This window comes from Oreochromis niloticus, linkage group LG1, assembly GCF_001858045.2.
Source record: "Oreochromis niloticus isolate F11D_XX linkage group LG1, O_niloticus_UMD_NMBU, whole genome shotgun sequence".
Taxonomy (NCBI): Eukaryota; Metazoa; Chordata; class Actinopteri; order Cichliformes; family Cichlidae; genus Oreochromis; species Oreochromis niloticus.
In genome coordinates, this window is record NC_031965.2 from 24,778,970 (window position 1) to 24,806,246 (window position 27,277).

The following is a 27,277-nucleotide window of genomic DNA, read 5'->3' on the forward strand; positions in this document are numbered from 1 at the left end:
GAAGTTTTTACGGAATTTGAATTGAAATTGCTGTGCCTGCCACGTTGTTCAACACTTTATTTCAAAATACAGACAAATAGCACTGCTGATGAGAAGAACTCTTTATGTTACTGGACAGTGATGCGGAAAAGAACGGTCAGGCAGAGTCTTTATGAAACAAAAGAATCGCAGAAATCCGGACCTATTTCGGTATGCAGCGTTCCAGTTTTAACTTCTAAAATGTGTTTTCAAACACTGAGTACATTCTGAGAGAGTGCTATCAGAGATCCTCTTCATTTATTCAGAGCGTCACACCCCCGGTGCCTTCTAAGTGCATTCTGGCCAGGAAGAAGATGCAGCAGAGTTCAAATTTCACCGTGGTGAATTCTATTAAGGTAATCAGATAAACTTGCTGGCAGGAGAGCTGCCACTCTACAACAGTGAAAATACTCCACAGTGTACACAGCAGTGAAAATGAGAGCCAAGGATGTAAGTGGCAGGAAGTTATTAACACTTTTAAACTCGTTTGGTGACATGCCAAATTTTTACTGCGCACATCTGGTTAAATACGCAGCAAAATTAAAACCGAGCTCAAGAATTAATCGCTTAAAATACAACAGTGACAAAGGTGTAGATTACCGAGGAGGGTTGGGCAATATTTCCTAAAGACATGGCTATTTAAAGAATACCTGAACCTGTAACTACCAAAGAAGGAAAATAGTACTTAAGTAACACTGTTTTAGAAGGTATTCAGAAGGCTCTTGACCAGTGGCCCAGTTTCAAAAGGTTAAAGGTCAATACTGCTCTATAACTGTACGCACAGAAATTTGGCACTGGAGTCGTAATACTACTTATATAGTTTGCTGAGCCAAGAAAAAAAAAAGGAATTTGCTCCATCTCCAACTCCGTCTGAAGCTGGCTGCTTTTGCCAGATCCATCTGTGTTATGGCTCCAGCTCTGATTGGTAAATGACAGGACACAGTGAGAGCTGGATGTGACTCCTGGCTGACAGGCTGGCTGGGTGTCCAAAGCTGCTCTAAATGGGATTGTTCAAATGTAACAAGGGGATGATGGCAGTGAAAGCATTGTTTTGCCATTTTTTTTCTCTTCTGAGAAGAGAAGCATACTGTCTATAATCTGTGTTAATGCCATGATCCAGGATTTATTTGGTAATTTAACAGAAAAGCTTATGTAAATATTATATTTTTTTTTTAATTTAATGAATAAGCAGGACAAACACTAATGAATATTTGTTGTTTGCATTTTATTTCTTGTGTATTTTATGATTTTTTTAGATAAAGAATTTATCTAGAGGACCTGATATATGGCAGTTGAACATGATAAAGGTCCTAGATGGGATTAAAATAAGCTTCATTGTCTAAATGCTTAGTTTTTGATGCAGTACTAAGAGACTGTGGTTTATGTAATGATTTAGAAACTATCCCCTGCATGAATCTGTGTGTGTGTGAGAGAGAGAGAGTTTTTACACAAAAAAAGTTTTACAAGCTGTGTGTTGTCCTTAACTGAACTGAATGATGCGATGAAAATGGCAAAAGAAAAGAAAGTTGAACATAACATATCCTCAATTCATTAAATGCCACCATAAAAGCCACTGCCAGAATACAGTCGCAATGTGTCATATTGTCAAAATGTGACATTACATGAGTGTCAGGTTTTAAAATTGCATTGACAGGGTTAAGGCGACTTCTCAAAAATGATCTGTCCCTAATATCCACTGCAGTGTAAAAAAAAAAAAAAAAAAAGGCCCGATGACAGTGACAAAGAAGGAACATTTTTTATGGCAAATTAAACAGCCAAGCCTCACATGACATAGAAGAAAACAAAAAACTCTCCAAGATGTAAAGTGCAATGGTGAGAATGTTGACAGCATACAAAGATGATAACGGTCTGACAGCAGCGCTTCAGTTATCTTCTAGTTTGAGACCATGTAAACAGACAAGGTTAAGGCAACTTCTCAACAATACAGTTTAAAAAAAAAGATAAAATACAATTTTAAAAGTATATTGTTTCATTTCTAAAATTAACATTCAACTATTATTTAATCTCTTTGATCTATATAGATGACAGAACTGACAGACGGACGGACGGACAGATAGATAAGCTTATCAGCACCATGTAAAATATGTATTTCAGCATGTTAGGATGGTGAAGAATGATTGCTTTGTTAAGTTGAAGAGGGAGCAGCTGTAGTGAGTGCATGAGACAGAGTAGGCTACAGCAACTGGAAGTATTAGGGGGGGAAAAAAACTGAGGCAGCATTCAAGAAATATGAGATATGAAAAAATATGGCATCCAGAGGATGTCTTATATTGCTTATGAGGACAAGTATTACTACTTTTTCCTCATTTCCTTGTTTATGTAACCACCTTCACTTCCAGACGATAATGTATCAAAGGTTTCCCACTGCAGGCTTAAGAAGACACCTTCACTGAAGCTCAACAATGAGACGAGTGAAACAATATTGTAATGCAACTGCATTTGGGTGAATCTGACTCTACTGACAGCCACTACAAGTGAAAACGAAAAGATATAATCACCAAGAACTTTAGCAACATGCGCATCAGGTTAAAATATACATATGTCATAAATAGATGTGCCAAATACAGCATGTTGTGTACCTACAAACCTGCTTCCCACCTACCTTTGGACTGTACATGCATTTGATGAGTCATGATTTGTAGAAGCAAATAACCGCTGGACTGACAGCATGAATACAAGACTTGTAATAAAGCAAGAGAGTTATGATTACCTCAAGAGCCCCTTGTGAAAAAAAAAAAGATGTAGGAGAGTGAAAGAAAAACAGAGCAGGATGCGCAAGCGGTAGAGTTAATAAGTTCACGGGAAAAAAAAGATATGAGAAGGGTTCTACAAATTTATTTTCACAGATTCTCTCATATGCAATCATGTGACCACAATTAAAATCATCGTCGTTGCTCTAAATGTCATCTTACCACACAGGCTAACTGTGATAAGTTCATTTTATTTGTTAGATTGTTCCAAATATAACAAATGAGAAGTGTACAGTGTAAATATGCAGTGTTTAAATTGAGAAGTAAATGGTTTCAAGAAAATGCAGAATTGCTGTAACTAATGACAACAACTGAGAAAAGCGGAAGGTGCTAAAAGAGTAAGTGGCAGCCCTGATTGAAAAAATTCCATGCACAAACCACTGTAATTGTACTGTGATTGCTACAAAAATAAAAGCAAAGCATGGCCCATGTAAATGCCATGCAGTGATTACGCTGCACCCTTCTTTGGAGTAAACATAATCACCTTAAGATATTGCTCTTGTTTCGTGAAAACGTTGCTGATATTATAGCAATTTTGCGTGCAAGATGGCTATGCGTGTGATTTTCTGTTTTCTTTCTGTCCTTCTTTATAAACCCTGGTCTCCCTCTCTTGCCATCAGAACGCTAACAACTTGTGGCACTTAGTTAACTTGAGACAACATGATGTCTTCAGTCTGTATGTGTGTGTCTGCATCTTGTCTGCAGTGTATATGTCTCAGTGTGCATGACAGTGAGTCCACCCTGGGGAGTGGTGTGTGTGTGTGCGTGTATATGTGTGTGTGTGTGTGTGTGCGTGCGTGTGTGCGCACTATTTTTAGGCACATCTCAAACAGAATGCATCTTGGGAAAAGGTACGAGTTCGGCCGAGCGAGCATGATTCTTACAGTCAGTTCTCTCTCTTTTTCCTCTTTCTTCTTTTCTCTCCATTACTTTTCACTTTTCGTTACTAATTTCCTCGTCTTGCGAGTCTTTTCATATCCTCGTTTTTCTATTTCCCTGTATTTTTTTTAATAAAAACTATAATTTGCCATTATTACAGTATTTCACATTGCATCCTTCCACTAACAAATTGTTCTTCAAACAAAGACAATTTGTTATCAATCATGTTTTACTATTGTCATGAATGCAACCAAAGGTGCTCTGCCAAACTGGGTACTACTACCTGAATTTAAGTATACATGTCTATTTTTAACTTCCAGCAAAGACTTTGGAATTGATGTGAAAATGACTTGAAAAGCCTCCTAGCATTTATTCTCTCTTTGGTATTCTGTGGGTGCTCTCCACCTCACACTGCAACCCCTCCTCTCTTCCCTGCTTTCTCTCCCAGCCAGAGGAACGTTTGGTATTCCAGGGATTGTCTGCTCTTCTTTTCTCTCCAGTCTACTCTCCTGCTTTTCTCCCCTCCTTACTCTTTCCAACTATCTTCTTTTGCATCTTGATGCCTTTTCTTTTTGCCTTTTTCTTTAAGTGTATACAAGTCATTTTTAATTGTATTTTTCAACACAGTGATTGTGTCACGGAATAAGAATTCATTCATTTATGGGTGCTATGCTTGGGTCAAGGTCACACGTGCCATTACTTTACACATCAAGCATTCTGCCCCGTGTCCTTTAAAAATCACAAAATCAAACTAATAACTAAATGCAAAGGCATAAAATACAGTCAGTCAGGAGACAGACATGTTAGTACACACAGAATACGAGACAATTGCCATCAAGTATAGCCTCAAGGGACTGATCTGATCACCAAATAAACTGCAGTGAGTGCTGGGATTGTCCTCTCAATGTTCTCTACCTGAAAACAGTGAAGAAGACTTGTATCAATAACAGTAAAATCGAATTGCATCATAAAAATGTGACCACGCACCAGAGGTAAGAGAGAGAAAAGTTCAGAAAACAGAAAAAGGTTTTATTAAAAAAGCGCAAGTTACAGCGACGATGAAACTTCAGGGGTGCATTATATTTTACGAGCACTGTTACTTTGTGTTGTTTGATTTGGTTTTAAACTTGGTGGTTATAATCTTGCTACGTTTTATGTTGTACTGGCAACATAATAATGTGCCATCACCAAGTTATTATTTTCACTTTCAGCATTTGGGTTTTTTATACACAGCACTATGGTTGTTGCTTTAAATTTCTTCCCTGTTAGTTTATATATTTTTATTTTGTGAAAAAGTTGCATTCATCAATTTTCTTAACTGTTCAACCAACTTATAATTGCAGGACAGGTGAAGGCTATGTCTACTCTCATACCACATAAAGGTGGTTTACACACTGGACAGGTTGCCAGGGCAACCAAAGAGAGAAAGCCAATTGCTCACTTTTACGGCCACACCTATGAGAAATTTAGAATCCCCACTATGACACCCTAGAACAAAGGTTAAGGTTAATTATTCGTATAGGATGTTCTAAAACAAGTCTAATTTCACTTTACCTACAAACATCTGCCATGAAAAAACAAAAACAAACAGACAAACAAACAAAAAACAACTTTATACTTGTCCATCTTATCTTACTTGCAAGATATATGTAAGATGAAGCAATAGCATTTAAACATTGCAACTTCTGTAGCTATAGCGGTATGGTATCAATGAAATGGCTCCAAATTTCTGTGTATACAGTCAGCTACAATCACAGGAATCAAACAAAAAGCATAAAAATATCCAGATATCCAGCTGAGATTCAGGTGAGAGCAGCATTTAATTTGAAACTTTTGAAATGTAGGATCCAGAAACCTCTCTGAACTCCAGCAGAATATGCTATTTGGAATCCCATTATACACTCCAGACTTCTGCAGTTTCTCATAAGGTTAGTGGCATTGTTTACCAGAATCATGTTGATCTTTTTTTTTTTACTAAGGCTGGTATTGATTGATTTTTTTTAAAAGCAACTGCACATATATAAACTGTCTTCACCTACAAAGAATAAGACTGTTGATGTCCTTTAATTTCTTTTTGGCACTGCATTCCCCAGACAGTTTCCTTAACATATCTGTCTGTATATTCATATGATAAAGTACAATAGCACTGCAAACTCTATTCTTCAAACGGTCAGTGAAGTAGAATCAAGAGAATCAACATATCACAGTTTTTAAAAAAAGCAACAGCAGAATAGCAGAATCGCTGCACTTGACTGTTTCAGTTCTCACTATGTGTACATAATAAACAAGTAACTGGGTTTATGCATTATTAATGAGCAATGCACGTGGATAAAAATGTATTTTGCTAAGACAGAACATTAATCAATTATTCATAATGACATTAAATCGATGCATGTCTGGTGCTGACGAAAAATAAATAGCATTTTTTAACTAACCTGGTAGCACAGTTCTCGTTTGTCTTGTCTTCTTTACTTCTCTAGGTATGATACCATTTCACAGACCTATTTAATATTTTGCTATGATGGGAACAATGATCTACAAACACCTATATTAGAGATTTTAATGAACCTGTATTCAAATATACTCATGTATCAAAAATGTATCAGAAAGATTCCCCATTTTAAGAGAAAGGCTAGTGCACCTTATATGATATTGTTGGAATGAAAATAACATCTAAAAACATCTCTTATCTATTTCTGTTATGTCTTAATGGGAACTTTGAAAAACATAAATCTGACAAAGAGTCCATTTGTGTAGGAGAGAGACAACCAAATGATCAAAATTTTATATAGATATTCACTGGAACAATTTTAAAAGCCACAACCAGAATTTGATTATAATCTTCCCATTTTCCTTTGGATGGCACTGATGTGTTAAAGATTTAAGGTGTGAGACAGAGCCAGAGTTAGAAACTCAGACAGTGGAAGCCAGAGAGGAATTGAAAGCATGACTGAGAGTCGGAGAGAGAGCGTAGCTAAAATGACAGTAAGCGAGCACTTTCTGTCTCGAAGATTTTAACACAGATGTTATAAGCTCCGCTTATCATCAGAGAGAGAAACAGAGAGGATAAAAAGGGGCGAACAGATATGAAAATGCTAAAGAAACCTTTTATCTCTGCCCCTCAATTCACATTAGGCTATTACAGAGCATTGGAATTGCACTGAATTGTAACTGGTGGAACATGAGATAAGAAAATCTAAACATGGGGGGCCTTAAGTCATGTTATTATGAATCATGTACTTTATAAATTTCCAAATGTTTAAAGTTCAGTGAATGCATCATTAAGTATGGGGTCAGTTAAAGGGTAAGCAATGCTCAAATTGTGTTATGGCCAGTTTCAGTGTCATATGTTATTACAGTATGTGTGTGACTTTGAAAACATCCTTTCTAGTAGAATATTTAACAAGAAAATCAAGACCACTAAAGCAGCTGTGGCCTCATATCATCTGCATTAATTAATAATGTGTTTAATGCCAGGCATCACATCAGTCTAAGTGGGACAGCCCCCAGGATTATGGCTTGGTTTACAATGGCACCAGTGGTGCCACTAGAATGCCATGCTGAATCACTGCACCTGCTTCAAACTCCAATTGGCCAGGAATGAAAAACAGTATCTTGATTTCAACACAATATCATTTGATGGATCCCAGCAAGTCCTTTAAGCCCGAAAACAAGATTGAACCAATTTCAGCACCTTTTTAGGCTAAAGCTGTCCAGTGCCCTTTTCTGGTTATAAGACTAAAACACTGGTTTCTTCTCTGACACGTAACTGTCACACAAGACAGACATAAACAAAAAATAAAGTTTTCATATGGTTGATTTTTATTAAATAAATCTAATTTCTGCAGAGAATTGAACAGTTCCAAGCTACATTATAAAGCAGGTGTTTCCAAATAAACATTACCAGGGAAAACACAAACATAAGGATCCACTGGTGAAATTTGAATTAGCTAATAAAGAGATTTCCAAATAAAATCAATTGACAAATGCAAAGTTAGTTGCTTGCGTGACCATTCTTTACTTGCTTAATAATAATTTCTCCTCTGATTTCTCCTTTGAAATTGGAAACAGAGAATATTCTTCTTTTAAGTAAAAGCTATGCCTTACAACTGAATCAAGCACGTTTCAAAATGTGAATGGTCTCCTTTCCAACCCAGTCCACACAGTTTTCCTACCGCTTAGTAAACAGCTGGTGAGTGTCTGAAGGCAAGTTATTGTTTTCTATACAAAATCCAGGCAACCGCAGCAATCTGCCAGCTATCAAAGCAATCACAAGGTGCAGCACTGTATACCTCTTTGAAACCAATTTTACCTAGTGACAGCAACCTACCAGAAAACCCCTATTTGCTAACCAGTCAGGGAATGCAAATTCTTCCCTAGCAACCAGTGGTTACCAGGAGTTTAGTGCAACCTCTTGCAGTCAGTTGAGGAATAGTCATTTTCCCCCAGCAACCTAAATAGATCTCTAGGCCTGAGTGACCACAGCCTTAGACATTAGGTTTGGGCACCAGCTGAATATTTGCCGAAAAAACACTTTAATTAAAAGGCTTACCTGTATGCAAAAACATGAAGTGTACAGATTAGTAGTTGAGAGATAAGTTAAGGGATTGTGACTGAAATATTTGTCAGTGGAACTGAACTCAGCAACCGGCAGTGAATTTTTGTGCAGAGGTCTCAAATCTAAACGTACATATAACTTTCTGTGTATGTGGTCTGACATGTTTAACAGCTCAAGATAAGCTCAATAAAACATCAAATAAAACCAGTACATACACGCCAGATAAAGGGTGCTAAGTTCAAGCAATGTTATATTGACTCAAATATGTTGTGGTAACTTGATTACACAATCACAACACTCACTAAAAGTGTGTGTGTGTGTCTCTGTGTGGGAGAGTGTGTGAGACAGGGGTTCTTGGCTCTGACAACATGATTTGATGACGGTGATATTACCCACGAACACTTCTGCGTTACACCGCCATGGCCACACACAGACACACACACACACACACACACAGCAGGACAGTTGACATTGCTGCTTCGATCGATGTCTCAGACTAAAGCTGGCGTCAGTACCAACAGCGTTATATGAACCACTCCCACAGTGAAGAGCTTCCTATGGTGTTTCAGTCAATATGGGTTAATGGTGTATCGGACTGCTTCTCTCTTTCCTCTCTCACTCTTTCACTCTCTTCACCTCTTCTGAGCACACAGATACACAAATGTGTAGCAGCACCTGACTGTCCGAGTTGACAAATACACCAGTAGTCTTTCCTTCCTTTAATGATTTGCTGTGTTTGCTCTAAGAAGCTTCCCTGCTGAATCCATTGGCTTAGACGAAACACGCAAGCCTATTATTCTCAATGAAGGGCACACAGATACTGATAGGAGCAAGGGATAACAGGTCGATATGAAGAAAAAAATAGGCTATGCATTGGTAACAGTGAAATGCAGTAAATGTCAGTCGTAATATAATCACTGATTTCACGCCTAAATAAATCATTATTCAGAAGGGAAGGAAGTGACATTTGAGTTTTTGTATGAATAACTTTTAGTCACTTAGTTTCCTGCTGCCGTTCATTTAAGATATGAAGACATATGTTTGGGGGTGGAGGGTGGAGGAGCTTTACTTTATAACATCTTATTAAGGGATAGTCACATAAACATCAATTGAGTCTCAGTAATCTCACTAATTTCCATTTCATGCTGCCAATATTTTATACAGTTACACTGGTATGTATTCAACCGCTTTCCTCAGCAAGTTCATCAAAAAGGGAATCCTAATGAATTCATGTTCCTTTGGAATGACTAAGGCTTGTTTAGAATTTAACATTCATTCAAATCGACCAAGTTTCTATTGCCTTCGCCAATAGTTCTACGACCTAGTGAAAACAGTAATTATCGGGAATCTATAAATGCTAAATATAGAACACAGTCAGTTTATCTCGGCAGTTATGGTGTTTAGAAGAAATAGCGCTGACTGAATTATCCAGACAGCCTCCACAGCATAATGGCAAGTGTGATGTGAGATATTTTTAGGAATCACTGGTGCGTGTGGTAATCTCTGAAGATCCAGCTGGATCCAGTCGATTGGTGGTAAGCTGTAAATAAAGGAAGGTAGAAAATGGATTTTAAAGTGCAACATGAGATAGAGCAGGCTCTTTGGATCTATGAGAATAATGTAGTTGTGTTCCTTTTTTTCTCTCACTAGTTTATCTCATTAAAGAAAGAAACTTTGATTTCATGAACTGTAACAGTTCACATAAATTCCCTCCTAACAAAGACTAGGGCTGCACCTATGTTTTTAATGTTCCGAGTCTTTTGTTTTTTATTTGCAAGCTGTAAGCACAATTTCCTCCACAGGAGGTTCGTTCAATAGAATAACTATACTATTTGAACTTATTAATGGCATCTGTAATGATTGATTTCTCTTTCTAATGTCTCTATAGAGGTAAACTTTCTCTGACTACAACAATAGCTGGAGGGAAATATTATAAAATCAATGAATCAGTTAAATCCCCATGAAGCCCACTATTTTTGTCCAGTACATTTCCAGTGTTACTAACTTTAATGCAAACAGCAGGAGCACTTTGAGGCTTACTAAACCCTGCTGTTAAAGGGATCAGTGAGTCTGAGGATAGTAGTAAGCAGAAAAAACAAATAACTACATACCTAATTTAAAAAAATAAAATAAGTTATTTAGCTGTTGAGGTAAACAGTGTGACTGAATTAATGTTGAATAAGTGAATGTATGGTGAAATTAAGGTAAAAAGCTGCACAAGACATATTTAAGATAAACATAGAGGCTCATATGCCTTCATTATAAACTACTATCCATAAAACTTAGATTTGAAGACCACTCCTCTAAATAATATTTTTGTCTGCCAACACACCGTATTTTGTATTCATATTATGCCACAACTCCTTCTACAATAGTGCAATTTTCTGCAATGGCTATTTGCAACCCTCTGAGATTTAGTACGGCGAAACTCTGTGAAATAAAGGCTCCACTATGAAAACTATCTGGCTAGAGGCATCGGAAAAAACTCTAGATGAATAAATCTTTCTTATGTGTAACATCATGAGTAAGGACCCAAAATCCCCAAGCAGGAGGCTGCGATCTTTTTGCATCTCGTCCAATGGATGGTGGCTACAGGGCTCTTGCCACAGTCTGTGCAAAGCCTTGCATCAAGTCAGCAAGATTTGGAAGCTCCTAGAAGTGTTCCTAATGGATTCTACACCAGTCTACACCACAGACAGACAGAGGGAGAGAGAGAGAGAGAGTGGAAATGCCAACACCAAGGGGGATGAACTTCCTGCAATTTTACAGATACACACACATTCAGGCATGGGTACACACACATTACATGTTGTAATGCGGTGTAAAAGTGACACCTCATAATAACATACAGATAATGACACGGTGGATATTACCACAACAACAACAAAAATACTCATGACCAGCAGTAACACATGTGCCTGAACGTGTACACACACAAGCAAGCGGTCTTCTTTTACTTCCCTGATCCGCATTCACACATTCTTGTCTTCACTCTGTTGCTTTACCAGAGTGATGCCTATGCCTAGTGATGCCATAGGGAAGTGTGTGTGTGTCTTTAAAGTGCAAAGCCCCTTTTAACAGTTTCCAGGTCATTTTTTTTCTTCACAGAAGTCCCTCAACAGGAGGAGAAACTCTGCAGCTAGCTTAGGGAATACAAAGAAAAAAAAAGTACACTCAGGCTCTTTCTTTGTGAGTGTGGGCACGTTTGTACGTGTTAGTGTAAAGCGGTATAGTGTACGACATTAATTAAGACTTTGAACCGGAGTTTTCTGTTTTGTCTTAATGGTTAAATAATCTTTTTAGGAAAAGCTAAAAATGTCCAGAAAACTAAGCATTTACTTATTTCGTACCTGTGGGACATAAAGTGGGACGTCTGTGGAATCGTGCTTGCTGCGAATCATCGATCAAATTGGAGTGAGAGTTGTTTGGAGGATAAGTCGCTGCCTTGGGCTCTTTCTGAGCAGTTTTTGGAGTGCACTGTACTGCATTATTCTGCTGCCCCTTGAGAGCACCATTGCAATGAGGGTATGCTAAACCATTTACAGCTGTTAATGTATTTGATAAGAAAAAATAAAGGTCTGTCATCGCTTTGAATTTCTATTATATTGTTTTAAAACAAAAGAAATAGATTGGCATATCATATGGGTGGGTAAAAAGCACTTCAGCTACACTCACAATAGAAAACAACAACAAACAGTTCATTTACTTTCTGAATGCAAAAGTAAGGCTTTGTATCCACTGGGTTTCTTCTTACAGGTAGCAGCACTTAACAAATGCTCGGGGGAAGTGCTGGTAGTGCTCCTTGTTGCTAAGTGACAATTGCGAACTTATTTGAGGCGAGGCAGCCTTTTACTAAAAGTTTAACTATTTATAACTTTCAGCATTTTGCACCCAGCTCAAACAGGAATGTGCACCAAGAAATCAAAAATAAGTAGAATTGTGAAAAGAGAGTGCTATTGGACACACACGTCAAAATCCATATAGTTTCCATAGCTGAGGCTACAGGTCTAACTCCTGATGAAGCAGCTGTAAGAGCACATAAATATTTCAAATGATTTTATGACTGCTATTTTCTAGGGGAAACAGATGGAGGTGATGGCGAGGGAGACGGGAGAATTGCATGTGACAAAAATTCTAAATTCAGGACCCCCCAAACGCCATCATAGCATCATGACTGTTAATAAAAGATGAGTGAAGCACTTCTCATTTTTTTCCTTCTTCCAGTCGTGTCTTCTGTTTTTCTTTTAAAGCCACAATGATCGTGATCTCATTTTGGATGTTGATCTTCTGGTATTATGTTGTGTCGTGAAGTCAACAAATGAGAAATATAGACAGATATGAATACCACCCTTCTGTTTATCCACTCTTCCCCCATCTTCCTGGTTATCTATCTCTACACCTCTCTCTCTCTCTTTCAGATTCTGCATTTACGTCTTTCTCTGCATTTTTCTTTCCCCTCTTTCTCTTTCTGCTTCAGGGGAAATTAATTGATGATTATCGTGCCTTGCAGAGTTGGTATGCAAACCTGCTTTTTTATCAGTAAGGCTTGCTTTTTCACCACTTATAGCTTTATTTGACAGCACCCACCCCCCCAACCCCCCCCCCCCCCCTTCTTTCTCCTCTCACTCTATCTATCCCTCTCTTAGGTGACTGGGGTCTTATCAGTAAGCTATGTGCTCAGACTTATAGTTCAATTTGGTCTCCTTTAATAAAAGGATAGAACTGAGAGATTTGTTAAGTGAATTGGCTATGTGAGCAGAGACAGGGGCATATACAGACAGAGACTGGTTGTTAACGGCAGTAGAAAAAAATGGATTCTATTCTAGTGTGATTCAGTTTAAATGAAGAGGTGCAAAAAAACTCTTAAGTAATGTAGAAGAGAATGTCATGGGAAAAGAGAGACAGGGAGGCAATCTGATAAAGGATAGTGAAAGATTTGCTGAGGACTGAGAACACATATTTTCATGAATCCAAGGGCACTGTCCCCAACTTCCAGACAATGTTGCAAAATGAGTGTCAACCAGAATGGCCCCACGACATCCTTAAGGGGAATCAGGTGAATGTCATCCTTCCAAGGGGTGCAGCCACCAGAGACTTTTTTTGTTTAACTACTTGAATGACCGAGTCATCCCCTCATCCGCAGACTGTGCGTTCTACCGAAGGCATGTCTGTCAAATTGAGGAGATCTCTAACCCTACTGAGTATCCCTTTCACAGCTTGATTATATCCCCAGTTGAAGTCAGAAGCACCTCATCCAAACCAAACACAGTGTAGGCAGAAAGTTGCTTCTACCTCCAGAGTCGTCCGACAGGGTGTCAGAATCACTTCGAGGTCAACAGAAAGTCTTGTTTCACAGCCCCTCTTAACTACACACACCCATGTTTTTCAATCAGTCACTGTCAGAGTCATGCTCTGCTTTGTCCTCTGGTGCCTATTAGCTGTCTGTAGGGTCCCACGAGCCAAATAAACTTGATAGGACAGCTTCTTCAGTGTGACAACTCTGGCCAGCAACATTTGTTTCTGGTATTGTTGACATGACATGGCAACAATGAAGGTGGAAAAAATTATCCACTCAGACTTGATGTTCCCAATCCTGTTTTGGAGTGCTGCCGAAGCTTAGTTAGGAGTTGAAGATCCCTGGCAAATAGGGTTTTTGCTAGATGCTCTGAGTGCACCTTTGCTACAAGTAATCCAACTCACCATCAGGTGCTGATAAGTTAACAGCTCAGCTCCACTTTTTACTTAAGTGTCAAAGACATAGGCAAAGATCTGATGATGCAGTTAAAACCTAGGGTGTCCTCGTGCCAAGTATACTTATGCTCAAACATGGTGTTTGTTATAGACAAACTGAGATGAGCCCTGAAGTCTAATACCAAATCAATACTTGGGTTCAGATCAGGAAGACCATTACTTCCAGTCAGTCTAACAGTCTCACTGTGATCATGCAGTCCCCCCATAGAAGTCCCAAGGAGTGACAATAGATACTAAATGGTTATGAATTCAAGTTCCTGTCTTTGTGACACATTCTTAGAATTTTTTTGGAATAATATTCAAATTGACATTTTTTTTGTTTTTATTTTTTATACATTGACAATGTAGTCTGTATATTCACATGGCTTAACCGTTAAATGCACAGTCCTAACATCACGTTCACCCTTCAAATCTGAATCCGAACAGTTTAGTTGGTCCCACTATCTTAATGAATTAGAAGAAATCAAACAATACTGAAATATCTTAAAACTAAATATAATTGTGGATTTGGATTTAGCCTAATTGGTCACAGAAGCAGAGACGGTTTTTATATTTTTTATGCCAAGCTTTAAAGTGAAGTTCTCGATGACACAGCTGAGAAGTGTTTTTCTGTTATGCATGTCAAAAAGCCATGGCCACATTCATATTAAAGGTTTTGATACGAGATGACTAGAGCATTTGAATCTCTCTCAACTTTTGTAGTTAAGTTATAGTGTCAGCAGCACTCCCTCAGTTCTTTCTGAAATTGTCAGGCAGTTTAAGAAATGGAACAGATTAATACCTGATCTTTTAACACATTATATTAGTATTTACTTTGCCTTTCATGTTGTCTTTCAGTAACTTGGCTCAAAATCTCTGGATCTTCTGAGATATATATATCTATAAAATCCAATTTTTACTATGCTTTTTCTTTTTGATATTTTTGTAACTGTTAGCATGATTTGCAGCTATTGTGGTCATTTTTTGTTTCTGTCCTGCTCCCATTGCTCCCCCAAAACAATTATAATTTCGATATTTGTCTGCTTATGCTGTCAGGAAACCAAAAGAGAGTGAAATTGTGAAACAAATAAATTATTACACCTAATGCAAGCTAGCTGCCCCTTTCATATATATTTTGTTCATCTTTCTGCTTTTTCATTGCTAAAATCCGGAGGAACGTAAATGTATTATTTGAACAGAGCATGAGGCTCTGCATCAATGCACAGGCTGAAAAAAATCACGTGTTCAGTACTAGTGCTTGCATATACTGTACAGATATAGATAGGTCACATGACAGACAATCCCAACTATAGACAGAACAACCCAAACTATTTATAAATACCATGGTTTGCTTGGATTTACACACAGTCTCACAAAAACGCACTAGCAATCAATCCTGAGGCTATAAACACACTTAAGGGTCCCTGCAGATGGGAAAAGGAACAAAGGCAAGAAAGGGTTTGCTTTCAATATACATGAACACATGAATGGGACACATCTAGAAACACACACAGACACACTGCAAAAAAAAAAGATGTGCACAGAGAGTAACATTTACGTGAAACAAACATGCACTCACACACCGGAGTCAGTGTGAAGATCCTGTCTCTTGAGTTAGTCTTTGATATTTAAAGTTCATCATTCATAGATGAACTGTTACACAAATGTGCATGTGTTTAAGTGTGCACTCCATGTGTGTATGCACATCTTCCAAAGGTCGGGCTAAGGATTTGTGTCGTACCAGGCACGCAGACATGGAACAGTCTTGTGTACAAAACACACACACACACAAAAGACACATCGAAACTGAACATTCAACTCTTATTGTAGAAATCACAATACAGAAAAATGAATGCGTGGATATAGTATTTGTATACATATAATGTATGGTGTACTTAAGTAGTTCCAACTAATCGACTGATGGCCAAAACAACAACTCTGGGCTGCAAGCCCAGGTTCGGTCATGCAGAACTATGAAAATGAACAGTTATTCCCATAAATCAAAATAGCTAATCTATGGAGCTTCACCTTAATCGTACACAAATTTGTTGGATGCTTATAAGTGCTTGATCAACTGAGTTTGCTTGCCTGATTTCTCAAGCTACAAACAGCTACACCTGACTGACTCCAACAAAAATATGAAAACTAACAAAAAAACAAATAATTTCTCCTGCTCTGCTTTCTGATCCAAAACACCAGGTCATCACTGATAAGATGTTTGAATAATCACTGATAAAACAGAAAAACCTCTAAACAAAAACAACAGCAAACAAAGTGTTAAGCATTACATTCAGTATGATCAAAGTCTCAGCACACACACAAGCTACAGGACCTGTAACTACGGTGTATAACAATAAGGGTTTTCACACACTCTTTCCTCTTGAAAATCTTACAGTACAATACATTTTCAGCACCATACCAACAATTTGCAGGTTCCAATTTATCACTGTTATCTCCGAAAGGCTTATCACAGTGACCACTCGTACACATGAACACAATGACACATTTTCTTACCTTCATACACAGCTTTGAAACCCTGTGCACTCACAGCAAAATCTGTGGTAAACCACAAGGCCAATATGGATCCACTGCTGACTACAGGGGAGGGCAGCATGAATCCTGACAACCTGCAAAAGAGGAAAAAGTAAATTATTGAAACAGCAAGACAGCCCATTTCTGGAAACTAATAATGAGGCCTGAAACCTGAAACATGGAGCTGTAAGTACATGACTATGTTGATGTCATCATTAAGAATAAAACAATAAAGGTTCCTGCTGAAACGAGGTCCCTTCATGAGCTCCTATTTGCCTGTCTTTTTCTCTGACATTGAAGAAATGCAATTTGTAGTTTGTGGCTTTATCCCACAAAATCTCTGAATCCGCAACAGAGCAAAAGAGCCGCTATGATAACTGATCATGTCATGAGTACAGACATGGGACTGCGGACTGGATACGCTTCACTGGAACAGTTTGGTGGTCAAAATAAAAGACTATCTTTGATCTTTTAATCTTGGATGGTACGTTCTGAATATAACTACTGCTTCATCATAATGAAAGAGCCAGTTGAGGTGATATAAGCTTAGCATTATCTGGATGCCTGTAGATTCTTCTTTACAGGGTTAATATAAATATATGTGACTGAAAGGAAACGAACAAAATCAGTGTAGGAAGTATGCAGGGTTTTTCCTACACACATTTTTGGCCAAAGCAATTTTAAGCAGCAATAAAAAAAACCCACTAAACTATGCCCCGTCTGGAGAGTGTGAAAGACAAGACTACAGAGGAAAAAAGCTAGGGGCAAATAGCTGTTGATAATAATAGGGTAAAAAAATGAAGAAAAAAAAAACTATTGTCATGTCCTGGGTTTTTGACCCAGCATTTTGAGTTTTTGTTGTGGACTCATGATTCATTTCTTTTGGGATTTGATGTATGTTCCTGTTCTATATCTCATTCTTTGAAGTATTTTATTGTTCCCTCGTGCTTTTGAGGTTTTTTTCTATGCTTTTCTGATGATGATATTTGTTTCCATTCATATCCAGTCTGTCCTAGTCTCTTCTCTGTGTTCGTATCCCTTTCTGACTCCGCTCTCATGCTCCCGTGTTGTTCTGGTCCCTCAGTCTCCGTTTTGTTCTGTCATGTTAGTATGTCTAAGTCCTGGTCCCAGTATTTATTACTTTCTGTTTTATCTTGATAGACCCTTGTCTTGCGTGAGCTAGGTTCAGTTTTTCCTCCCCTTGTCTCATTGGTTAGTATCAGCTCAGATGTGTTTCCTCAGGTGTATCCACTCTGCCCTGATCTCCATTTTTGTACTTATACCCTCATTTTGCTTCTGTTCTTGGTCATGTTCTCCCTCGCAGTTTTGCCTCCTAGAAGATTGTAGAAGTTGTCTTGTGTCTGCAGCTGCATTATTTTGTATTATGTTAGAATTCAGCAATAAAGCCGCCTTGCTTCTGAGTCCTGCCTTTGGCTCCAAATCCTGCCTGCCACAGAACCGTCTGCGGCACTTATATAAATCATGGATTAAGTTTATTTTTAAATTCTGATCACTTCAAACATCTGAAATTCTGAAACTAATTAGGGGCTCTTATATTTTGACAATGTCATTGCATTAAAACATTTGATATTTAGTGACTTTAAAAAAAAAAAGTAACACTTTAAAGAGTCCAGTTTATTTCCTATAAGTGTATTTATTTTGAAAATCCCAAGTCAGAGTGACCAAATGTTTGAAAATCTAGTCCTCTTCTGTTAGTCACTGTGAAGGTTTTTTTTTTTTTAATCCACTATTACGTTTGTGTGTGAATAGAAGAGCAGGTTTAAACTGTGAATGTCAGCTTACATACTTGAAGCTGTGATGATTTGCTTTTAAACTCTAGTGTGACCTGATCTTGACTTCAGATGACTGACTGAAAATAAATGTGTCTGCGTTTCCCGGCACCGTATATCCATACTCAAAAATACAGACAGCCAGGGATACTGACACACAGATGGAAAAATTGGTTTGGATGTGTGCAGGTCTATTTTGGGCCAGGTATTATAATCACATTCAAATACTTGTCTGAGAGAGACAGGCTGTGAAAACACATCCACCAATCAAAGAGAGGAAAAATTCAAATCTATTAATTAGAATGATTAATTTCTAATGAATCTTTGTCAGTTGTTCAAACCTTTTAGTTAAGCATCTATTGGTTACCACAGCAATTGGACTCTGTGTAACTATAGTGAAAAAATAGTGAGAAATTTCACTCAGCACTACTCTCAAGAAACGGTTTATGAAAGAAAAACAGTAATTTGTATGCACCTGGTTTAATAATCATGAGTGCCAAAGAAGTTGCTCTCCAAATGGTTATAAATGTTGCCTATAGAGTGAAAACTCTGCAGTCAGTAGAAGGTTAAAGAAAAAAAAACATTTTTTTCTGCCTCTCACACTCTGAAGATTCCATCCACTGAAATAAATGGATATTTTCACCACCAAACTTTGATTAAAGTATGATTTGACTTCTGGTCTTTACGGATCACTTGTTGTTAGTGCTGAAAAGCCCCAAACCAACTTTTACTCCCTAGCCTTCCTGCTCCTGACATCTAATGCACTTCTTTTGATATTAAGGGGCTAATATGTTCCTTGTGCTTATGTATAGCAGGCAATGTTTGCACTCACCAATCTACTATATATAACTTACACCTGTTTTATCTTGGGGAAAAAATGAGAGCATTGGGCAAACTTGGCACATTATCTGACACTTTTGTGACTATGTGGCTTCATCTGTGGACAGTACGTTTTATTCTGTCTTTAGCCACAGGCTTTCTTCTAAAACTGTTGGAGGAAGTTAGTTTCAATATTATTTATCAACGACTATAATGGATTTCAAGATCCATATTATATCAACAAGATCCATTCTAGGTAATTCAAATATTTACTAGCTTTTTGCACAAATTGAAGTTTAACTATGGTGATAAGGCATATATAGGTTAAAACAGGATTTCTGTCGTAACCCACAAAACCCCATTATTTTATCATTTTTTTCTATTATTGCTTGATTGACCCAATATGTAATTTCATACTCACAACATTTTGCCTGTGTGCAAGCAGAATTGGAAATTGAGAATTCTGTATAATCAGTGGAGTGCAGCATTAGATAGCAAGGACACAAATCACTTTCTTCACAATACATAAAAAGTATGCAACTTCAACAAAGGGAAAGAGAAAAAAGGAAGAAGTAACAGGAAAATAAAGACAGACATTGGAACAAGACTCTAACTAATGCAATCAAAGCAAGAACAACAATGAGTCTGGATTCTGTATTCATTTTATCCAATTCATTTTTGGGATGGGACACAACAAAGGAGAAAATGAAAGTGACAAAGTGGAAAAAATGTAGACGCCCAGAAAATAAGGTTTGAGAAAGAGAGGGACAAAGGTGGATGGACAAAAAAAAAAAAAACAGTAAAAAGAATAATTCAGTTACACTACTGAGCAAAAGAGAGGACAGTGAAAACAGAGAACAGTGAAAAATGAATAATTTTAATTCTCTGGCCTCAGAGCAAGGACGCAAAGGACAGACAAGAACAGATGAAGGGAGCATGCAGAAAGCAACAACCAGAGAGAGAGATGGAGGAAAGCAAGGAAACAGAGAAAATGGAGGAAAGACAATACTGAGAGAGGCAGGAGGAGGGTAGTAAGACAAGAAGTGAGCAAGTGAGAAGTAAGAAAAAACAGTTTAGTCTTAAAGTGCAAAAAAAAAAAATGTTTTTGAACTTGCCACAGTAGTGTCTGACGCCTCCATTATTTGTTCCTGTCTATGCATCGTACCTTTTATTAATTGTTGCCTTATCTGGGATTTGATGTGCTTCCCGTGACTAAGGATTTGAGTCCCTGTAGCTAGGTTAATTAACTGTTAACTATTTTAATCCAGTAGAGGATGCTGTAAGTTAATGTAATAATGCAATTGCTATGATTAAATTACAGAAAGTTTAGTTCATTATTCTATATAAATCTGTTCTATACTGTTCTGATGGCTTATCTTGTTTTATTGAAGCTAAATTTACTTGTGCTTACTATTTTATAAATTAATTAAATTATACAGATAAATCCACTTTCTTTTAAGATGTTTGCATACTTATATTTGTGTTAGTAAGGAGTAAGGAGCTCTAGTGTCAACTAATGCACATCATGTGCCTGCGTGCCCAAATGTTTTTGTTGGTAGTGTGAAACTGTCTACTTTTAAAACCTGTGTGCTGCATTTTCTGTGCATTTTCTATTTTTCTGAACCAGAAAGAGAATTGGCTGTCCACAGGCTACAATAAATCACCTTAGTGGCCCACAGGGGACAACACTTGCATTCTCACATTAATATTTCACCACTCAACAAATAAGACGTGAACAAAGTAAAATGGCTATAACTAATTATCAGGAGGATGCCTTCCTTCGGAGTTTTTAATTTCATGGGCGTATGAACTCTCAAGGACATTTAGTTCTGGACCAAGGTTAATTTTTGCCACTGGTCAACGATTTAGAGAGGGGATGGCTCCATACTGATCAAAGAGGTACTGGATACATTATGGAATGACTGGGGATGAAAACAGCAAAGGTTTGAGAAGGGCTTGGAGCAAGCTGTGGAATCAACCTTGATCTATATTTAACTAAAACAGGTTATTAATAAACTGGAAATTGATTAAAGCAGCGGTATATGCTTTTTTTCAGTATTCGGTGCATACAAATTAGATGTTGTAAATCATCACAAGCAGTCCAAAATATAAACTTCAGGCAAACTGTATTATAGTGAATATGCTCAGACACAATCATTAATATTCCTTTTCCCTGTCCAAACTTTCACTAAGAATAAAACAGAGCTGTGATTTCTGTTCTTAAATTGAGGATTGACCAGGAGACAGATGAAAATTCACATGTGCGCACCCACACACGCACACATAAGACTGTTAGTCAGTCAGTCGGTCGGTCAAGTAACGAGCAGTAATCGTCTAGCTGTCACCGCACTGATGGACCAACATGATTCCATATCCCCATCCATCTCTCTCGCCCTCTCTCTCCCACTTTCTCAATCAGGCAAACACACTGGTGCTATGGCTGTTTGACATTTATATGAAAATAAGTGAGCTGCTTTTGGAATATTTGACTGTTTATGCAGTCAGTCAACTGTTCACCCAGTCAACCAGCTTATGTAATCAGACAGCCACTCAGTGATTCCAGCCAGCTGGTCTTTACAGTCAACCAACCAACCAGCCAGTCATTTTGCCTGTGTGCCTTTCTGCTTCTTCGTCCATCTGTCTAACTGTCCATCTGTATCTGCCCGACCAGTCTATCAAATAGCTAGCATCTCTGATGTTGACATATTCTTCTAATTCCAAGATAAGTGTTTAAACTGGATGTAGTGTGGTAATAAAGCATGCCATCATATCGGAAATTAGTCTCAGCGCATTCACAAAATTACTTCATTATGATAGCTCCTCCATTGTACTTAGGGAAAACATGGAAAAGACAATATGCTGCATTTGAACAAAAATAAATATAGAGACGCATAAAATCTTGGCAAAGCCTTTCTAGAAACATTAAAATTGTGAAATCTGAACAAATGAATTTCTTGTTTTGTTGAAGGAGAGAACAGCGTTGCTAATCACCTGCAGTCTACTATAAGCTAAAGAAGGAATATTTGGTGACAGCCTCCTATCCTCTAATTATCTGACATCCTGGTCCCATCGCCACTTTACTAATTTGTTGTTGAAGCTAACCGTCTCCAAAGTGTCTTGTTGCATGCTCAGTCATCCAGGTAAGTAAATCCCAAAAGGTTGATTCAGTTCGTCTGGATGTAGCGTTTTCAGTGGGAATGCTACGTCCAGATGAACAGAATCAACCTTTTGTGGTGTCTCCAAAGAACATTTAATCTTATGCCCAATTTTTATTATCTACCCAGATTGGGCACCAAGTAGCAAAACATAGCACAGCCACTGATCACTTTGGTGTTTACATGTCCCCCACCTATCTTTTAAAACGTCAGGTTACCTTTCCAGTCCCTCTCTTTGTGTGTGTGAACTTAGCATATACGACAGTACTAACCCAATAAAGAAAACTTTCAAATCGGGACTCTGAGTGAATGTTTCACCACATGTCCTTGCACTCTTCTGGTAAATTTGGCTTACAAGTGGTCCACCAAGCGGAAAATTTCAATAACTTTAAAGCTTTTAGAGTTTGTTCAAACAGCTTTCTAAAGTTCTCTGTATTTCAGGCAGCCAGCTGAAGTGGAATAGATTATATGCGAATGAAGAAAATATACAGCATTGATGTTTGTCATCAATGCTCTGACCTCGTCACTCCCCACAAGGAAGTACCAAGCAGGGAATAAGGGTTTTCAAATGCTACATGAGTCACATGAGTAAAGTTACTGCGGGCATGCGGCGAATGAATAAGCAGAGCAGCGATGGCTTAAGTACAAGCCATGATTAAAAATAGAGGAGTCGGATTTAGACCAATCGACCAAAACATTAAAACCACTGACAGAGAAGGTGGATAACAATGATCATCATTTTAAAATGCAAGGCTCCAAACTCAGGAGTTTCCAACATGACAACCCAAAGGGTCCCGTGTCCAATTTTAGGTCAATTTGAGTCTACCTTGTACAGGCCTGTTTCCAAAATGCTGAGATATGTATTGTAAATAAGAACAATGCATCATAATCACATTGTCAGTGTTCTCAATGCCTGTGTACAACGGCATGCACTGCAGTTTATGCTGACTGTCCTAAAGGTGTTCAAGTGGAACACACACAGGAGTAAGAGGTCAGTCAGAAAAGCAATGATCTTGAAGGGTAGATAGGTCCAACTTAAATCATATAAGGTTCTTGCTTTTGATGGACGAAGATGGCCAACTTTTCAACTTATCTTTATTTCCCCCCCTTTTCACCTGTCTTTAGGCTCTGGCATTTATAGAAACATACACAAACTACAAAAACAGTCACTGTAGAGTGTTTGACTTTCACTTGCCAACACTGGATACATCACACACTTGTACAACAGATGTATGCCCTGTACTGAAATTATTTGTTTAAACCTCTAATTCTGGGCCTTGAACCATTTTTCAAGACTGTCAAATGGAGCACTAGTCTATCAGTGACACAACGTAGCACACAGCAAACGAACAGACAGGAAGTGATTTCTTTGATAAAGACAGATTAAGAGCGTAGTGGAGAACCAGTGAGCAGATAACTGAAGAAATCTTTAAAAAGAAGGGAACACGTTTAAAAAAATGACACTTTATTTTTTTCCAGGGGTGGAAGATTTTTCTTTAATAAAAACAGCCAGAGATAAATGGCAGGGAACATGGTGAGCAAGCAAATGGTGTTGGTAGAAGATCTGTTGTAAATTACTGCCTTGGCACAGTTTCCTGTACAAACTGTAGACAGTATGCTATGAAAAAGCACTGTAGCGTACATCTAGAAACAATGGATGAACACATCCCTGGCAACAGGATTTTGAATTTTTGGGAAATTTTGGTAAAGAAAAATAAATAAATAAAACAGGACTCCTCTTATCTGAAGTGAGTGGGAGAGAGAAGGCATGATAGAGATTGGCCTAAGGCAAGATGGACCTTTTTACTCTGTGTGTAACACTTAATAAACATTACTGTAATCATTCTGAATTCTTATAACTCGTGAAATCATGATCAAAACTACAAACAAAGACATTGTTGGGCCAATATGATAAATATCATAGTTTGTAACCACAGATTATGTGTTACACTGTTAATGAAGATGTTAAGTTGTACTTATGGACATGCAATTTGCTAGATTAATTTAGACCCGTGGCAATGGAATAGTTTGACAGTCTACTCAAGGGTAGCTATTTTGGCCTTAAGCAATCTTTTAAAAAACATTACTTTTAAACACTGGCCCTTAAAAGTATACCTGAGACGTTTAATGCTGTTCTGTTGCTTGTTTTTGAAGAGAAGAGAAGAGAAGAGAAGAGAAGAGAAGAGAAGAGAAGAGAAGGTTGGTTTTCAAGAAATATTTGTTTTCACAGGTCTGAAAACATTTTCTGCAATCAAATTAAGAAATAGAGAAAGAGATGTTATTCTAAAGGTAAATTAAAGATCTTCAGTGTAAGTTACCCGCTGAGATACCGCTGTGCCACAGTTCAGATGTATACTGTAGCACTGCTGCAGTGTTCTGAGGAGTTGTATGCCTTGCTAAAGAGCCCTTTGGCAATCGGTGGTGCTTTATGCAAGCAATAAGAGAATATGAACCCTACTGATTTTCTGGCGTCCTCAAGCAACACCTTGCAGAGCAATTCCTTTAAACTTAAGCCTGAAGCCTAGAAAATCCCAAAGTGTCTGTCAAGCTGTCTGTCAACCACAGACGGTCTAGTCTGTGTGTGCTTTAGCGCTAGCCCATGTGTACACAGGTATGTAACAAAAACAACCAATGCATTTCAGTCCCACCAATGGTTCAACTATAGAATCTCCACATCAAATCGACAGCGAAATTGTTAAATTACGTGCACCTGACACCACAGTGACTAATGACTGTGCAGTGGAAGGTTTTTATCAAGCACAACATCAACAAGCACATCACATCAGCAAAATGTCTCTCTTTATCTCGAAAATTGATTTAATTATCAGAGGAAATAATTTATATATTTATGTGTGTTTCTCAGTGTCACATACTTGAAGTTTGGGTACAAATTAAATAACCCCTTGAATTCCACAAATGTTGCCTCCATATGTTTTTTCCTTCTTTTCCTTGACTTGCAATCCACACCAATTATTACGATTATATTGCAAAAATAGCCTGCATTAAAAATGCAAATTGCTTTAATTTTTGGGGGGGAAAGTCACCATGATTTTAGGTCACAATAGGTACAAAGAAGCTTCACGAAATCCCACAGGGACCAATTTGTCTAAGCTGTGGTAAAGAACAGGAGCAGTGAGTAGGCAGCTGGCACCCAGCCACATCTCACTGGGTTGTAGACCAGTGTTTTTCTAACTGTGAATCTGGTCTTAACATGGGTCACTGTTTGCTTCAAGTGGGCTCTTGGAACATGATGTTTTATTGAATGTGAATATCAGCTTGAAACAGTGAGGTTCTAAAAGGTGGTTCCACTTGATAAAAGCACTGATTTGCTTCTCGATGGTAAGATAAGGTAATACATCTAGTCAATGGACCGTAAAACGACTAACTCTGACTCAAGTGAAAAATTCTTTTAAAGCAAGTTGTGTTGTTGGCAGAGACTTTTCGTCCAGTAATTGCAATAAAAAAAATAAAAAGAAGAAAAAATGTTTTACTTGAACTTAATGTTGGTGTTGTGGAGCTTTACCAAGCAAACTCTAGATGCTGGATTTCACTGTTAGATTTCATCTGGAGGGACATAAAGTTTAAATCTGGTCACAGAGGTTTGACTGCTTTTTTGAAAAGCCTATTCTGCCTAGTATCAGCAGCATCCGCAAGGGTTTATGGGTATCCAGACTTCTGGCTGTTAGCCAAGGCTCTAGGTCCTTCAGACTAAAGTACTTTCTATTTCTCTGTCTCCGTCTCACTCACACAAACACACACAACCTTGGTTCCAAGTCTATCGAGGCATAATGTGCATCGCACCCTTCGCACCTCCTCAACCTCATATACTGTTGCTGTGTCATAAACATTGCGTAACATGCATCTGTCACTCAGCATTGTCTTTTTTTTTTTTTTTGCATAACAACAAAGGATTTATTGTTTTGGCTTAAAACTCAACAAATGGTGATTTACAAAATGAAAACTTGCTGTCAGAGAAAATGAGAATCATCACAAGAAATCCTTATTTAGAAAGGAGGTACTGGGATTATGTTCTTACCTAAATACCCCATATGATGTTCCTTCATAACAAAATACAGCTAAAAGCAAAGGCACAAAAACTATGTTTATACCAAAATAGTCCCAATTAAAAAAGAAATGCTGAAGAAAATAGGTCCATAACCCTGTTTGATCAAACATTTTTTAAGTATACATATATATTACTTTATTACAATTTTCTGAGGACCTTTGGATTTAAGTTGCTGACACGGTAATACGGTCATCAATTTATCTGTGGCAAAGGCCATTACTGTTATAAACATATATATATATATATATATATGTATATAAAGTTATTTCCTGTTAGCTCTCTACAACATGCTGTGCTATGTAACATACAACAGTGTTTCTTTTCTTTTTAATTCAGGAGCTGAAGCCTGGATTTTACTTTCTGCATCTGCGAGTCCACTGCAAGTCCAAATGATGTCAATTTCATCATCAGATAGTGAACACACCGGGCAGCACGGTGGCACGGTGGTTAGCACTGTTACCGCACAGCAAGAAGGTCTTGAGTTCAATTCCAACATCAGGCCGGGGTCTTTCTGTGTGGAGTTTGCATGTTCTCCCCGTGTTTGCGTGGGTTCTCTCCGGGTACTCCGGCTTCCTCCCACCATCCAAAGACATGCAACTTGTGGGGATAGGTTAATTGGATAAACCAAATTGCCACTAGGTGTGAATGTGTGAGTGAATGTCAGCGTGAATGGTTGTCTGTCCTTGTGTGTTGGCCCTGCGACAGACTGGCGACCTGTCCAGGGTGTACCCCGCCTCTCGCCCTATGACAGCTGGGATAGGCTCCAGCGCCCCCCGCGACCCTGAAAAGGAGAAGCGGAAGCGAATGGATGGATGGAGATAGTGAACACAATTGTGCCTGCACGTTTTTTGTGATGATGCAGAATTTACATTGCAATGCGGCAGTTACACGTGTGGGCCTTGAGTTCATTTCAAGAGGTGTAACGGGAATGACTACTACAGTACAGAGGTCGGGTGTCC

At 38.1% G+C, this 27,277-nt stretch overlaps 1 protein-coding gene across 2 annotated transcripts in view; it reads right to left on the reverse strand.

The window, feature by feature from the left end:
- Nucleotides 1–27,277, reverse strand: part of LOC100698036 (CUB and sushi domain-containing protein 1) — a 414,635-nt gene that overhangs the window by 248,557 nt on the left and 138,801 nt on the right. For both annotated transcript variants that reach the window (XM_019359325.2, XM_019359321.2), the window contains exon 3: nt 16,471–16,583. In XM_019359325.2, coding sequence (XP_019214870.1) covers nt 16,471–16,583 — 113 coding nt within the window. The remainder of the gene's footprint in view (nt 1–16,470; nt 16,584–27,277) is intronic.